Source organism: Branchiostoma floridae, chromosome 1, assembly GCF_000003815.2.
Source record: "Branchiostoma floridae strain S238N-H82 chromosome 1, Bfl_VNyyK, whole genome shotgun sequence".
NCBI classification, from domain to species: domain Eukaryota; kingdom Metazoa; phylum Chordata; class Leptocardii; order Amphioxiformes; family Branchiostomatidae; genus Branchiostoma; species Branchiostoma floridae.
In genome coordinates this window covers 13,291,201-13,306,727 of record NC_049979.1, presented here as the reverse complement: position 1 = coordinate 13,306,727, position 15,527 = coordinate 13,291,201, and the positions used below count along the sequence as shown (strand labels likewise).

At 40.9% G+C, this 15,527-nt stretch overlaps 1 protein-coding gene across 1 annotated transcript in view; it reads left to right on the top strand.

The window, feature by feature from the left end:
• The window catches only part of LOC118414051 (ral GTPase-activating protein subunit alpha-1-like), a gene marked incomplete in the record, with an annotated part of 36,169 nt that overhangs the window by 3,202 nt on the left and 17,440 nt on the right, over positions 1–15,527 (top strand). The window contains 23 exon segments of the mRNA XM_035817805.1: positions 514–657; positions 853–1,047; positions 1,579–1,772; positions 1,942–2,040; positions 2,416–2,571; positions 2,753–2,881; positions 3,108–3,292; positions 3,637–3,745; positions 3,948–4,058; positions 4,291–4,359; positions 4,783–4,896; positions 5,233–5,395; positions 5,699–5,769; positions 6,074–6,226; positions 6,401–6,454; positions 6,746–6,890; positions 7,066–7,232; positions 7,629–7,810; positions 8,204–8,311; positions 8,470–8,541; positions 8,829–8,952; positions 9,223–9,378; positions 11,266–11,417. Of these exon segments, the coding sequence (XP_035673698.1) occupies positions 514–657; positions 853–1,047; positions 1,579–1,772; positions 1,942–2,040; positions 2,416–2,571; positions 2,753–2,881; positions 3,108–3,292; positions 3,637–3,745; positions 3,948–4,058; positions 4,291–4,359; positions 4,783–4,896; positions 5,233–5,395; positions 5,699–5,769; positions 6,074–6,226; positions 6,401–6,454; positions 6,746–6,890; positions 7,066–7,232; positions 7,629–7,810; positions 8,204–8,311; positions 8,470–8,541; positions 8,829–8,952; positions 9,223–9,378; positions 11,266–11,417 (3,052 nt within the window).

Below are 15,527 nucleotides of genomic sequence, written 5' to 3'. Positions count from 1 at the left end.
ACAATTAACCCACATACAAAATCAGGACATATTCCGTGGGAGGGATTCCTTATATTCATTGTACATATACATGTAGTACTGTCACAGTGTTTGTCTAAATACTAACATGCCACTAACTGAATCTTTGCTTTACAAAACATAGCAGGCTTTTATCCATTGAATTACTCGTTTTACATGTTGCAGTTTGTTTACTCTATTTGACATTGCATAATCTAGAAAGACAGACAAATGCATCATCCAGTTTTGTACTATATATATATATATATATATATATATATATATATATATATATATATATATATATATGCTTATTATTCTTGGTTTGTCTTCTACTGAGCTCAAAGTTTTCATTCTTGTTCCCCATCATTAAGATTGACTACCAGTAAAAGTAAAATGCTCATCCATGACTAAGTGAAACATGCTGTCTTGGTTTTGCAAAGTTGTCTACCAGTGAAGTGAACTTATCCTCTTACTTCTAAAAGTGGTTACATTCTTCTTACTTAAATACCCCAGGGTCCCTTGGCAGTGAGGACAAGGAGGTAGCGAGCTACTGTACTCTGGGAGACACCGCCAGCGAGGACAGTGTCACCCTGGGACACAGTGGGGACAGCAGCACAGGACACAGGACAACCCCAGAGTCAGCTACTATGTCCAGAGGTATAATTCTGTTCAACGACTTTTTTTTTATTGCTGATATTGTTCTGCCTGATTAAGTATCTGTTTTATTGTTTATACTGGTATTAGAATATTATAGTCACTCGTATTTTAGAATACAGTAGTCCAGAAGTTTTCTCTCTCTCTCTCTCTCACTCTCTGAATCTGATGTTGATGAATTGATTTCTCTCTAAACAGGCTCAGCAACGCCTTCACCCTCATCTCCCACCTCACCGTCATCGAGAACCCCCTCCCCCACCATCCTCCTGTCTCCATCCCCCACCCCCTCCCCCACCGCCATGCTGGAGTCGTCCCCAGAACAGATCCCCAGTCAGAAGGACTCCCCTGCTGCAGAGAGTATGAAGCTTGATGGAGAAGTTCTAGTGGAGCTAGGTAAGTACTTTTGATAAGAATGTGATAGGCTTGAACCAAAGGATGATTAAATCAGTCCTACCAGTACACGTTCCACTTACACCTGATGTCTGTAATACTTGTGGTTTTGTCAACCTTGATAACAGCAAAAGAATGGTGTGTCAAAAAACAGCTAATGCCTTAAATATTAACACCCAACTGTGTATCGGAAGAAAGTAGTGTTGTACCAGGCTGCGCTCCCCCATGTACATGTATGTTACAGACAGCAGTGAACTTGAAATTAGAGCACAGTAGAGTTTTGCAAAGATGGCCTTGCCCCATGTATGTGTATGTTACAGTAATAAGGTGAAATTGGAGAACATTACTGTTGTACATTTGTACTTAGGTGGCCTCCCCCACGTACGTTACAGAAAGCAATGAAGTTGTAATTGGAGGAATATACAATGAAAGTGTTGTACTAAGATGGCCTTGCCCCATGTATGTTACAGACAGCAATGAAGTTGTATATACGATGTGCTGTACTAAGATGGCATTGCCCCATGTATGTTACAGACAGCAGTGAAGTGCAATCTGAGGACAGTAGTGTAGTGACGGGCGGGTCCCTGCAGGGCTGGTTCCCTGACGCTGCAGTCATCGTCTGGAGAAGGATGCTGGGAATCCTGGGAGATGTGAACGAGATCCAGGATCCAGAGATCCACTCACAGGTCTTCGACTATCTGTGTGAGCTCTGGCTGGTTCTCATGAAGGTTAGCACTTTATTCTGCACAGTCATGATTCGGACAACAGTTTCCTGAAATAGTAGTTCCCAGTGCCAAGCCAGTACTTACAAACCAGGAAAGCTCCATTTGAAAGCTCCATTTTGCATGGACTGTCTTAAAAAGTATGTTACTTAGATGTTTCCAACCTTGTTTCCAGTTAAGGGACAATTTGGGCATCACCACCGACAACCTGATGACACCCCCACCTCCGGAACTGCTGCCTCCACTGAATGAGTTCGCACCATGGCTTTTCAAGGTAAACACTGGAATTTTGGCTTGTTAAACTGTGATGTTCCTATTCAGGGCTGTCTCCAGCTTTTTCATTTTTTTCATCCCACTCAATGTTCGGGAGTCCATGTTGTTAATTTTCATTTTTAAATCTGTCATTAAATCTGGCTTATAAAATACATTTTATCCATGTCATATTAACAACAACAAGCAAATTTCCCAGAGCAAAGGAACAGGTTCTGGGTACAACCTGCTCATGTTACAAAAGTGTTACATTGATAAATGCAGCTCTATTGATGTCTTTACTTGTAACTTTGTCAGGTAAGAATTTAAGTTTACTTAGTGTAATCATCTTAAAACCATATTCATAATTAATTTGACTGTTTTTCACCTGCCCTTTCAGGCCATCTCCTTGCCCAACAAGTACAAGAAGGGACAGCTGTTCGCTTACAAGCTGCTGTGCAGGATGACCATCAGACGTCACGACACAGAGCTGAGCAGGGAGCACCTGGCTCTGTTCTTCCATGCACTGCACCATGGCCTACTTAGTGCTGATCAAGTAAGTCTCTGCCCCCTATCTCACTTAATGATCTGGATCATTTGTCGCAGCTCAAACTACCTGTATAAGCTGATCTTGCTTAACTACCACTAAATCAGCATTTAGATAAGAAATCAAAAAGGTATCATAAAGTTTCTCCATTTCCACTTAAATCTTACCATTGATTATTGTCCACTTTCAGGACATAGTAAATGTACTGGTGAAGAACTGCTGCCCGATGTTCTTTGCTCTGGACCTGTCCGGTTCCTCCATGTTGGTGCTGGACTTCATCCATGCTGCCAACACAGTGGCCAACAGCTCAGACATGAATGTAAGCACTAGTTATCTTTCTTGTTGATTCAAAATTAGTCTTTTATTCCTGTAAACATTTTCCATTGAAACCTATTTGTTGTAATGTTGCTGCACACAACAACTAACCACTGAAGTCCAGTCATCCATATAATGTCAGAGATTTTGGATGGTCATCAATGTCTGCCACTGCCATTCAGTGCTGTGATGTAAAAACAGGTGCTAACTTCACATATCATTTCCCCCAGGCCCCCCGAAGTGAGGCCCAAGCCCTGCTAGGTTCTCTCCTCTGCATTCCAAACCTGCTTCATGACATGCCAGTCCTACAACCCACCTCTGCCGAAACAGCCACCATGACATGTAAGGACGTCAAGGATCACATTGTAAATATTCTTCTCAAGTCTGGAAAGAAGGAACCAAATGTACAGGCAAGGTAAGCTGTATCTAAGTGTTTCTCTGTGTTTTTTCAACCTCCTTAGATGAGTTTGTTATTGCATTGCCCTCTTGACAAGGTCATACAAATTCATTCCTGTACTTACGTCGATGAGCGTTAGAGATCCAGGTAATAAGAATAGACAAAGAGACAAGCAGCTTCCATATCTAGTTGCTTCAGTTACTACAACTTGGCATTCATATACTTACTTACTTTTAATTGAACCCTTTGCTCCTTCCATAGCATAGGCCAACAATGATGTTCCTCCATTGCACTCATCTCTGGGCCTTCTTTCTCAGGTTCTCAGGTTATAGTTTGATGTACAGTATCATCCACTGTTTCAGGTGTACAGTGTTGAGCTGCCTGGGCATTTACCTGTATGAAGAGCTGGCCCACAGCACCCACCACCCAAAGATGAAGGATGCCATCAATGTCCTGCTAGCTTCTCTCAAGGTCAGACCATTCCCTTAATGTGATGAGATAGGATTTCTACCTTTACCTTAGGGTAGATACTTGTGTTGTATGAATGTACTTCCAAAAGCAATTTATAAATAATGACTAGTTGTCAGACCTGTTTGCCTCCTCTTTGTACGTGTTACGAAACATTAAAACTTGTTTGCAGTCTGACTTTGTTGCCTTTGTTGTCACCTTGCAGTTTAACCATAAGACTGTGGCACAGGTAGCATCTGACATGCTGCTGCTGCTGGCCCAACAGGTGGACAGGCTGGCACACCTGCAGAGCGACCTGCCAAAGAAGATCACAGAGGTACAGACCAGCTGTTTGAAATGATGATCATGTTTTCAGGCTGCCTGTTTGGTTTTATTGACAGACCAATCATGCTGCACCATTCACTTTAATACTTTCATGGCATGTTGTGTCATATTCCTGCACTTTTGTTTTGAATGACATCTTCAAAAGCTTATTTCGTTCAGTTTTGTATGCTAAAAATGCTATGCTTTAAAAGGTTTTTACCATTGTGTCTGTTTTTTTGTTGCAGAGCATAGCACTGACAATCACTAGTCTGTTATCCAGTCCAGAGACGTCCACAACGGAGGCTGATAAAAAGGTAAGCTGACATTAGATCAGTCAATCCCTTAGTATCTGTATTTGTTAAATTAATCAAAAGTACAAATTTGCATACTGCATATGTACATCTACAGATTTATTGATGCTCTCTTTTTAGTAATAACACTTTTAGTGAATGACGAAGCTTGTATCATTAAAGATGAATGTAGTGTAAATGTAGAAACTTTCGGGGTGGTTTAATGTTCGCGGTTTTTGCGGTTTTTGCCGCTTCACCGCGAACTTAAAACTCTCGCAAACATTTCTCCACGGCAGTAAGAGACTACAGTGCATGGTACTACCGTGAAGTTAAAATCACGGCGAAAAGTCCTTTTTCCCCGCTACCGCGAAATTAAATCCCTGCGAACTGAAATGCATTTACAGTTACTGTAGTTGAAAGACCTGATTGTTGTTGTCCCCTCCCCAGGTGGTTGTGTCCATGTTGTTCTGCCTGCTGGAGTGGTGCATGGCCCTGCCCATCTCAGTCCTCCTCACAACATCTGCCGAGAACAAGAGAAGCCTCATCTTAACTGTCTTCAAGGTATGGTGACACATTTTGGGATTGTATTCTTCATTGATAGTTGTCTTTTTCTTAATATTGATGATTTGACTGACCTACACACAGGCATGCACAACAACCAATTGCAGAATACAGAACTGATGCAGATGCATGCTAATCTGTTAATATTGGTATACATTCTAGAAATATGGCAAATCATACTTACACATATGTAGGTTTATAAGAAATGTTGTATTTGAAATTTTCAAAGAGTTGTAAAACCTTATTAAATGAGGTACTGCACAGTCATCAACAAGCTGCAGTGTTCACACAACTCTCTGAATGATGAGTTGATATAATCTAAACTCTTTCTTACAGGTGCTGCAGACAGCTGTTCAGGGTGCCGGCAGCCCCAGACATAGTGTAGTGCTGACAGAGCTGGAGTCTATCTGTCTGGATAGTGTGAAAGATGTGACTGGAAGAAGTGAGCCGGCTTCACCCTCCACCCCACCTGGGACTGAGCAGGGTATTCTGGAGGAAGGTGAGGCTACTTGTAGTGCTGTAGTATATGTTATTTCATGCCTGACAATCACAGTTTTGTGTCTGCTCAACAAAGTCTGCTGTCTCTTACTTTTAGGATTATTGGCTTTATTCTTGAATAGAAAAAAAAGTTAAGTATCACATTGTTATTTCAGCTTGCTCTAAAACATTGCCACAATGATTTATCTTTGATGTTTTTCTACCATTGCCTTTGTGACAAATTTCATTGTACAAATATTATGCTACATAAAATTCTGTACATTGAGTTGGACTGACATTTTTCCTCCTTTTTTTTTGCAAACAGAAACAACATCAAGTCCTTCCTTTGAGTACCCTCAGGATGGATTAGACATGGTCAGCCTTGCAGCAAGAACGGTGAGAACAGTCATCATTCATAGCTCTTATGTTTTTTTCTTGACTGCTTGTCTTTGCATCATCTTGCATACATTTGGAGTTTTATAGCTTTGGCTGTAACTTATTGGCCTATGATTCAAGATTTTTGATGCTCAAATTTGAAAAATTAACCTTTTCTTAGGGTTCTTACTTGTGCTAGTCGTGAAAGCATGAGGCAATAGAAATTGGAGGTCCCAACATCTGTCAGGCCATACAATGATAATCAGGATCTCACTTGATGTAAGAAAGCCATTTAAGACTTGTTAATGCTGTATGTTTTTGACAGGTGTTGAGTCATCTTGTTGATCACATTGGGCACTTCCCGCTGGGCGGGGGTCCGGCTGTGCTGAACAGCCTGGTGCATGAGATAGACGACTGTCCAGAACTCACCTTCATGGACGACCTCACGCTGGAGATATTCCAGGCACCAAATGTACAGGTAGGGCAGACTGGTTGTTTTGTATCTGACAGCTTCACTGTTACAGAACACTCATATTCACAAAACATCCATCAATATGTAGCACAGTGTTATGGATAGCACAGTGTTGTGGATAGTTAATGATGAGATGATGATTTCCAGAACTAACTGCTGCCTTTCTCATGTTTCCCACAGTTCTTTGTGCTGAACAATAAGAACATCATTTCTGTGGTGGAAATTCCAGCAGAGGTGAGGAAGTACTTTTTTTGCCAAAGGACAGACCTGAACGGATCATAAAGGGTGATAGAAATAGCAGTAGATAGACTTTGCTAAGACAGGTAAAGAATTTCAAATCTAAGAAAACAATTTTATTCAAAGTTTTTCAGACACTGATATGTTTGTTTTTTTTCTCTTAAAAATGAGGTCATATTAGGTGAGCAAAGTATGGATGATGGTGAATTCTGCCCAAAACATTTTGGACTTGGCAGAGGAATTAAAAGAAACTTTTAGGTAATCTTTTTTCTAAATCGCTTTTTGTAGGATCTCCCTGGAGGAGGTGCCACAGGTGGTCTGACCACGGGGAAGACGCAGGCCCGCATGATTGTGCGGGACATTGGAGGGAAGTACGCCTGGGACTGTTCCATTCTGTGGGGGCCGCCCAGGTGTAGGACAGGGTCCTGTCTAGGTTAGTACATCAACATGTGAACAGCAAGGGGTTCATTTGTGTATTATACTTTACAATGAGTGATTGATGTTACAATACTTTGTTTGGTATTACACCGCTTAGAATTACAGTACTTAATTTGGCATTACACTCCTTGGTTCATCTGAAGTGGTGATTGATGCTGTTCTGTGTGCAGCTCCAGTGCAGCTGGGCAGTATCTCCTTGCATGACCCCAGCCTGGGCCCAGACCCTGGGCAGGGAGGGGAGACACAGCAGCACACACAGGACCATGTACAACACAGGGACTCCAGCACCATGCCGGCATGGGACAACACACCACAGCACCAGGATGTACTGGATCAGGTCAGAACAAAACACTTGTTTTACAGCTTTTCCTTCTTGCTATTACAACAGTGATTCTCATTCAAAGCCTGAATTGCAGTGAATTATCATAAAAAATGAAATGAGCCTTTATGTTAATATAGATTATTGGTATCTCTTAATGAGCAGATACTACAAAGTAGTCAATAGTTTTGCATTATCTTAGTTGTAATTTTTGTTGCAGCTCAGTGATAGTCAACAAGGGTAATTTGCCCTTGGTGCTGAAATGTCATCAATTGTGTCCATTGTTTATTACACAATCCATATGCTTGCAGAATTTTATGGTTGGTATAGGAATCTTCAGCTGTTATGAACAGCATACTCCTGTTAAGTTTGTGTATCAGTTGTATGATAACAGCCTCCATTCCTTGTGCCCAGATGCTGCAGTACGTCGGCCACACCAGCCCAGAGTGCCTGCAGAAGCCAGGCGAGCCCCTGAACGAGCCGGCCGTCCCGCCAGAGGAGATCGTCACAGAGAGGGAAGACTCCACAATCCAGGCTGTTCTACAGCAGTGTGACATCGAGGCAGACTATGTCAGACAGCATATCAATGATAGCAGGTGGGAAGGCTTGGTGGAAAATTTAACCATACAGCTGTTAAATAGTACAATATATTGCTATTACAAGCAGTTGACAAATCATACCTGTGTTCATTTGCGTAATGTCATGACAAAGTAAAGGGGCTTTTAAGTACTAGATTATGTCTCAGCTAAGCAAAATACTCTTATTATGACATGTACAGTCTTCATTAGGCTTATCCGGAACAAATAGTTTTGTCACACATAAATGTACAAGATTTTTAGGACAAAAATATTTGCTCATTGATTGCTTCTACAAAGATCGTCATGCTAAGTTGTATTGAGAAGCAAGTTTACAATATCTTTCACCGTCCAACTTCTTTTGAGTTTAGCTCAACTCTTCTTCTGAAGTTCTATGTATGTTTGTTGTTCCAGCATGGTTGCCTCAGACATGACAGAGACCTGCAGTGATGACCCCAAGTCACCTTTCCACCACTGTAGATTCCTCTTGAGCCAGCTGGGCATGCTGGCCTGGGAGAAAAGGTACATTTTTCTCACACCTGTGGAAAAGCTTTTGTGCAGTAATGGACAAGTTAACCTTGGTATTGACTATAATCTAAGAAGACTCACAATTGTATAATCTCTGATGGCAGCTTGAGTTCTCACATGATGGTGATGTATCCCACCCACCAATATTACAGACCCCACCTGGACCTGCTGAGGAAAAACGACAGACTTCTCAGAGAACTGAAGAACCTGGACTCAAGACACTGGTGAGTAGCAAGCCAGGCTGCAGCTGCAGCTGCACAAGCTTTTACAGTCTGGTGAATTTGACAGGACTTGCATCTGTGTAAAGCATGTGTGAGCTTCCAAAAATTAATGATTGTGCTCAATTTGTACAAGTCAGTGACTCTTGTATTATTGCATAATTGGAGGCCTGCAGACTGCATGGAATTGTTTAGTTTTCAGACCTTCAATGCTCTTGATGCATGTTTATCCAGCCAATATGTAGTCTGCAGTCAGTGTCTTAGTAGGATATTAATCTTGACATTTTCTCAAGCCGGGAGACCCACAAGATCGCTGTCATCTACGTGGCAGAAGGCCAGGAAGATAAACATTCCATCCTGTCCAATCCTGGGGGCAGCCAGGCTTACGAGGACTTTGTGGCAGGGTTGGCTTGGGAAGTAAGTTTGTCATCTGCAGTTCTGTTCTTAATTGTTAGGTGGTATTTTGTATCAGGTACACACCATGAAATGAATTCACAGTGGTATATCATCATCAATTCCTGTTTAAAAGAAAAACCCAAGCAAATCTTGTTGGTGTGTCATTTTCCAGCATTTATATTTCAGTAACATTGGATTAAGCTAACATGAAAGGTTTCTAGTACATGCAGGAGCTTTTACAAGCAGTGTTTGTTGTGCTGTGCAAGAGCGCCACCTATCATGTAATTTCAGGTGGACCTAACAGGCCACAGAGGTTTCATGGGTGGACTACAGAGGAACAGGAGTACCGGGGACACTGCCCCGTACTATGCCACTTCAACCATGGAGGTCATCTTCCATGTGGCTACCCGCATGCCCACAACCACTGATGACTCCAGGACAAAAAAGGTAGCTGACAAACACAACCATATTCTTGTGTTTCAACCACTTAGAACAATTTTGATTTTTTCACCCAGGCAATAAAAACATCCAACTAACTTGATGATATTAAAGAAACGTTTAGTCTTTCCATAGAAACAGATCTGAATAATTTCATAATTCAAGTAATCAATACCGAAGATCTTTAGCTATGAATTGCTCTTTGATCCCACAAAATAGGTAGATTGTAGGTAACCTAATCCTTCTAAAAGGAACCACAGTCTGTAGCTATTTAAAGATCAATTTAAAGCAGTGAAAACAGCCCACAGACCTAGATGTAGGCAAATACATGTATAAGCTTATGAAAGGCCCACAGCTTTTGTAAATGTCTCAAAGCACTACCTTAGAATTAAAGGTTAGGGGGCTACAGGTCTTTGACATATAGTTCTTGAACAGGTATTGAAGGACTGGCTAATACCAAGTAATAGACTCTCCAATGCAATACATGATAAAGCCAGGCAAAAGCAATCCCTTCAAAACACATTTCAAACCTCAAATCTTTACCCCAATGCAAACTGGATTGCTCAGGTTTATTTTGGTTAAAAAGCTGGATGTCAACTCCAGCGTTTTAACGAGCAAGAGCCAGAAGAATGAAATGACAGCAGGATTTCACCCCCTGTCTTAATGGACCAGTCCAGGTGGAGTGCTTAGAGCTTAATATTTTTTTCTATTTGTCTGTTCGGGAGCTGGTGCAAGGTGTCAGCACACATTGTAGGCAACCAAAGCTCCATTTGAACTGGAAAACCAGTGCAACTAGCAAAAGTGCCACTTCCCTTCGTGACCTCTTTCATTTGCAGGATAATGACAATGTACAAATTCCTATTTTCATATGACTATTTCTATCAGTGAGATTGTGTGGCGCGATCGGCAGCACATTGGTCTCAGGCCCAAGAGGTCCTGAGTTCTAATCCAACTGCTGCATCACCGATCTTGCGCCCTTGGGAAAGGCACTTTACACGACTTTCCTCACTTATCTCAAGTGTAGCTGTGGCTAGTGGCAGTGACAGGCCTTTGTGGCAGTGGTAGGCCTTAGGGGCATGTTCGGGCATGATGCACCCGCCATGACACATGAGTCAGGGGTAGGAGGAACCCCTTGCATCCTTGGTCGGAAGTCCTCCTAGGAGATGGAAACTCCAAATAATAAACCTGCATCTGCTGTGGCCGTCTTACGTGGCATGCAGTTCTGTCCCTGTAGGACTTAGTGCGGCAGTAGACGAGAGGGTGGAGCACCTTAAAAAGTCACGTGCAGGCCAGGCAAACTGGTCGTCTAACCAACCTTGTCTGCCTACCATTGATCTTCGGATACGAAGAAATAGCCAAACAAACAAATTTCTATCAGAATGTGTTTGTGCCATTTTTGCCTTGATTAGTCTGCATATAAAGACATGGATGAACACAGACCAAACTATAGATGTTCAAATGGGCTCTGCGTTTGGATGAATCCTATAGTGCTATTCCCACCGATATTTGAGCCAGCAATATAGCTATTTGGGGGAAACTCTTGAGTCAGTTGTAGTCAATTCATGTGGATGTTGATTGATTTTTAAAACACAATCTTATATCCTGTTGCTGGTAAATAAGCAAATCATAATTACAGTACATTGCATTTCGAAAAGGGTAATGGAAACATTTGTGAGCTATTGTAAACACTAATTCAGATGTCCATATTTGAATGTGCAGTAGGGTTTAACATTTTGTGCTATACTGTAATCTCTAATTGCCATGTAGAGACGTTCACTTTCAGACGTTGAGTCAGTAAGAATGTCTTACATGTAATTCCTTGTGTGTTTGTCTCTCTGTGTTGTAACCAATAATGTGGGGTTACGTGTGTTAACACCTGTCCTGTCACCTGTCTAGCTGAGGCACCTGGGCAATGATGAGGTCCACATTGTGTGGTCGGAGCACACCAGGGATTACCGACACGGCATCATCGCCACAGAGTTTGGAGATGTCCTGATTGTCATCTATCCCCTGTCCAACCACCTGTACAGGATCCAGATCCGCAGGAAGCCACAGGTGAGGCTCTAATTACTCCTCTCCAGCTGGGCTGAAAACAGACAGGCACAGTCAGAGCACACTCATTTCCATCGTTATTACTGTACTTCATGTCAAACATATGACAGAGACCTGACAACTTTCTGGGCCCATCCCTGCTTTCGTCTTCTCAGTCCTAACGTATCATTTCCTTGCCTTACATTATATACTTCGTATATATATATATCACTTATTGCCTATCCATCTCTATTTGTCAAGTTTCCAAGCATTCCTCTGATACTGGTGTCTTTCAGTTTTGAAACAGTTGAAATATCACATGGACCTTAATAATCAACTATGTATTGCAAAGTTCTTCATGTCAAGATATTCAACAGAAAGGTTGTTCAACTTAACGCCTCCAAATTTAACATGATGATATCTACGTGCAAGCACGTCTAACACCCACAGGATGGGGAAAAACAGACGATAAACCGGATAGTGAAGTGTGTGTTCACTATTACAAAGAATGACATGCAGCTCAAGCTGTTTTTGTGCTGTCCGTGATACAAGCACCTGAGCATGGCGTACGTGCGGGGTATGGCATGTAAATGTAGATAAAACAATTCTCACACCACTTACAACTGTCAGGGACTGAGCAATATGTTAGCAACCACATTTGTTGCACAAAAACATGAAACAATCTGACATCAGCAAATTCAAATTCTTATCAATTAATGTTTGTATTATTGGTAAGGTATATAAATGTAGATACATGTACATAATATTGTCAATAGAGTGACATCTCAATAATGGTCTTTTGTTGAATGATTAGCAGGAAGTTAGCTAAATGTACATATTGACTGCAATTGGTCATTATGGGTGCCTTTTGAAGTCTGTTATGTGATTACAAGAACATTATGTCTTAAACGTGTGCTTCAGTGCTGTTCCATTAATAATCTATGTGAATTCTTATTATAGGGTTGACCTTTTGAGTTGAGAATATCAGTGCTCTTGTGGTCAAAGCAGTGTAGTTGTTGAAATGCTTTGAATCTGATAATGGCCAGAGTGACAGCCAACTTGTTTTCTGTGCGGTACATTTAATGGCTCGTAATCCTGTATCAAGTCGCAGGCCATTTGTGATACAGCTGGCTTCATAGCTATGCCTTCAAGTAAAGGCCATTAGGCTCAGGTGGGGAGGCTTTTCTGTAATTCCTCACCTCATATTTGCACATACATACAGGTGAAATGTGGTAGTAATCTTTACTACTGAGAATGCATGACATGGTTTCCTATGTACAGCTTTCCTACAGGTTTCCTGTGAACAGTCTTCTTCCCTCTTAATGTCAATTCTATCATTTAAAAAAAGTCTCTCCTTTCCAGTTCCGCTCTCTCCTCTTAATCCATGTGTCACATCAATACCTGCTGCTGCTTGAGATGAAACTACTTGAAAACAGGAAGCTGTATTAATACATGGCAAGCCTCAATGATATTTACCTCAGTTCTTTGACCTTTTGTACCATCCTACCAATAATCTCATAGTGGATATCCTGGACATCTACAGTACATGTAAATTCAAACGGGTCGAGGTCATTGAACCTCCCAAGGAAGTCAGTGACTTATGTCCCCTCTTTTGGGATAGCCACATATTTCTATACATAAACTACTTTAGGATTGTAAAATGGCAGACATTTGACTAGGAGGAGCAACTAGTCCAGAGGCATTTTACTTAGGTATTCTGTGTTTGAACAGAATTAATATACGTCAAGACTGGGGGAGGTATGAAAACAGTACATTGAGAAATGCAACAGGTATTACATATGTAATACTAGTAATCATTGCCATCCTCCTATGGTTGTTGCATTTGCCTTTAATTGATCTTAACAGAATAGACATGTTAAAATATCAAGGTAAATATATATTCAGTAGGAGTCAGTTATTTGTATACCTTGTAACAAAAGTTGAAAGAAGGTTCCTTATATTTCTTTGCACATTTCACTTGTTGCTAGCAAGCAACAGACTGAGTCATTTGCTGTATAAAGGCATAGAATATTGCATGGACCTTACACAATACAAAGCAAATGGTTTTTACGCACAAAGATGGAGTTTGCTAATAACAAGTAGAGTAGGACTGGAGGAATTATGCAGATTTGTTTGCTTCAGAATAGAAGGATGGGATGTATTTGCCGGCTTATGAAATTTTCTACCTCTACTTGTCAGCGATGCGTCATGCAGGTAAATGAAAACTGCTGTAGATGTAAAAGATATTAGCCTGGGCACCATCCGGAAAGTAGTTCGCTCTGGCGTTTATGATACACTATATACAGTCACTTCTCGCTCTGACATTTATCATACACTATATACGGTCGCTTCTCTGCTGTTCCATCTGAGATCCTTGACCATCTTAACGTCTGGAATCGTCCAAATTTTGGACAAGGGCGCTGATTGGTCTGTACACTTGAGTGACTAGTTTTCATGTCAGCACTAAATGTTTCATGTGCTGTTAAGATACATCTACAATTATGTCAAAGCGAATCAACATCTAGCCAGATATGTATCTTGTTTAATGTTCCCAATGCTCATGTAAAGATCTTCTGCAGCCTTCAACATTCAACCCTGTTTTGCATGATCACAGCTGGAGCGGTAATTTCATCCTCCTTGGCATTATCAGTTCAGCAGTGTTGTGCCTGTAAGACTGATATTAGCCCAACATTGTTTTACATAGCTGTATTTTCCCTAACTCTTTCAATAATCATTTCTCAGTGTGGACATTCTGTGATCATGCCAAGGCAACATGAATACATATTCTGAGGGAAGGTCTGTACTTTGGTATTTGCAACTTCACAGGGCTTGAAATGCAAATTGTATGGCCATAGTGTAGTGCATATGGACCAGTGCAAGTTAGGTGTAGGTTGTATTTTGAGCTCAAGTTTTACAAATGGTAAGTAGTCAGATGCAATTTGACCACCCAATGCCCACCCAATGTTTTCGTCTTGAAATCTTAATTATTGCTCTAGTATTTCTGTGAACCAAGAATATTGTTTCTATAGCCAATGTTGTCTTTTTCAGCTCTTAAGGTACAAAGACAACACATTTTACTCAAGAACATTAATTTTACAACCTCATGTTATCGTTTTACATATCTATTTCAGGCAGCCATCTAATGAAAAGGGTTTGATTCATTTTCTTTTGATTGATGTTTATCAAAATTTGTCTGATTTGTTTCCACATTTCAGCTCTCATTTTCTAATTTAACCTGACTCATAACATGAGTCACAATACTTGCAGAGCTGAACTAAATTGGACATGTTTCCAGAGATTTCCAGAGACCATGTATTTGGTGACCCGATTGTGGAAAATTGAATGCGGCTCTGAAGATAGTAATGAAAGAAATTACATTATTTGTTCAGGTCTTTCTCGAGCCATGTTGTTAGGGTATGGCCCTTTGATATGCACAGTCGCATTAAAGCTACAAGTCCCTTAAGCTTGTTTTGCTCCTTGCTTCCATAATACTGCTGTCTGCAAGGATTTTTACTGTGCCCACATGCAAGGCTGTTAGCTAATGAGGATTAGCGTGGTTCAATACCCTGGGAACTGAAGGGACATGTCACCAGGAGCATGGATATATTATCAGCAAAGTCATCTTAGCAAGGGATTATATATTTAGTCTAACATATGACAGCTTCAGTATGAGACTGGGAGGATAAGGAGTTCTACCAAAGTCTTAAGCCTTTGCCCCAGGGGCTTATATTGCTGGGATCACTTTCATCTAGACTTTAGAGTCATGTTTCTTCAATGTGGAGAGAGAATGGTATAGATCTGGTATTGAAACCATTTTTTTCTTTTTGTTGTCAATCCATCATATGAATGAAGCAATCTTTAGTGTATAAAGTGTAATGCAGCACCCTCCCATATAAGCAGTAAAATGGTATAGTAGGGGAAAGCTTCAGAATGTTTGTTATAGTCTAAACCATCTGCCTTCCATAGGTTCTTTACTACATTGTATGTTGATTTTGTTTTCCCCGGTAGGAGAATGCATCATACATATTGGTTTTGCTGGTGTGTTTTCATTGGTCACAAGGTATACTTTACATGAAGGAGGGGATGGTATGCGAAAAATTAAAAGGGTCAAACAAACAAAAATATTT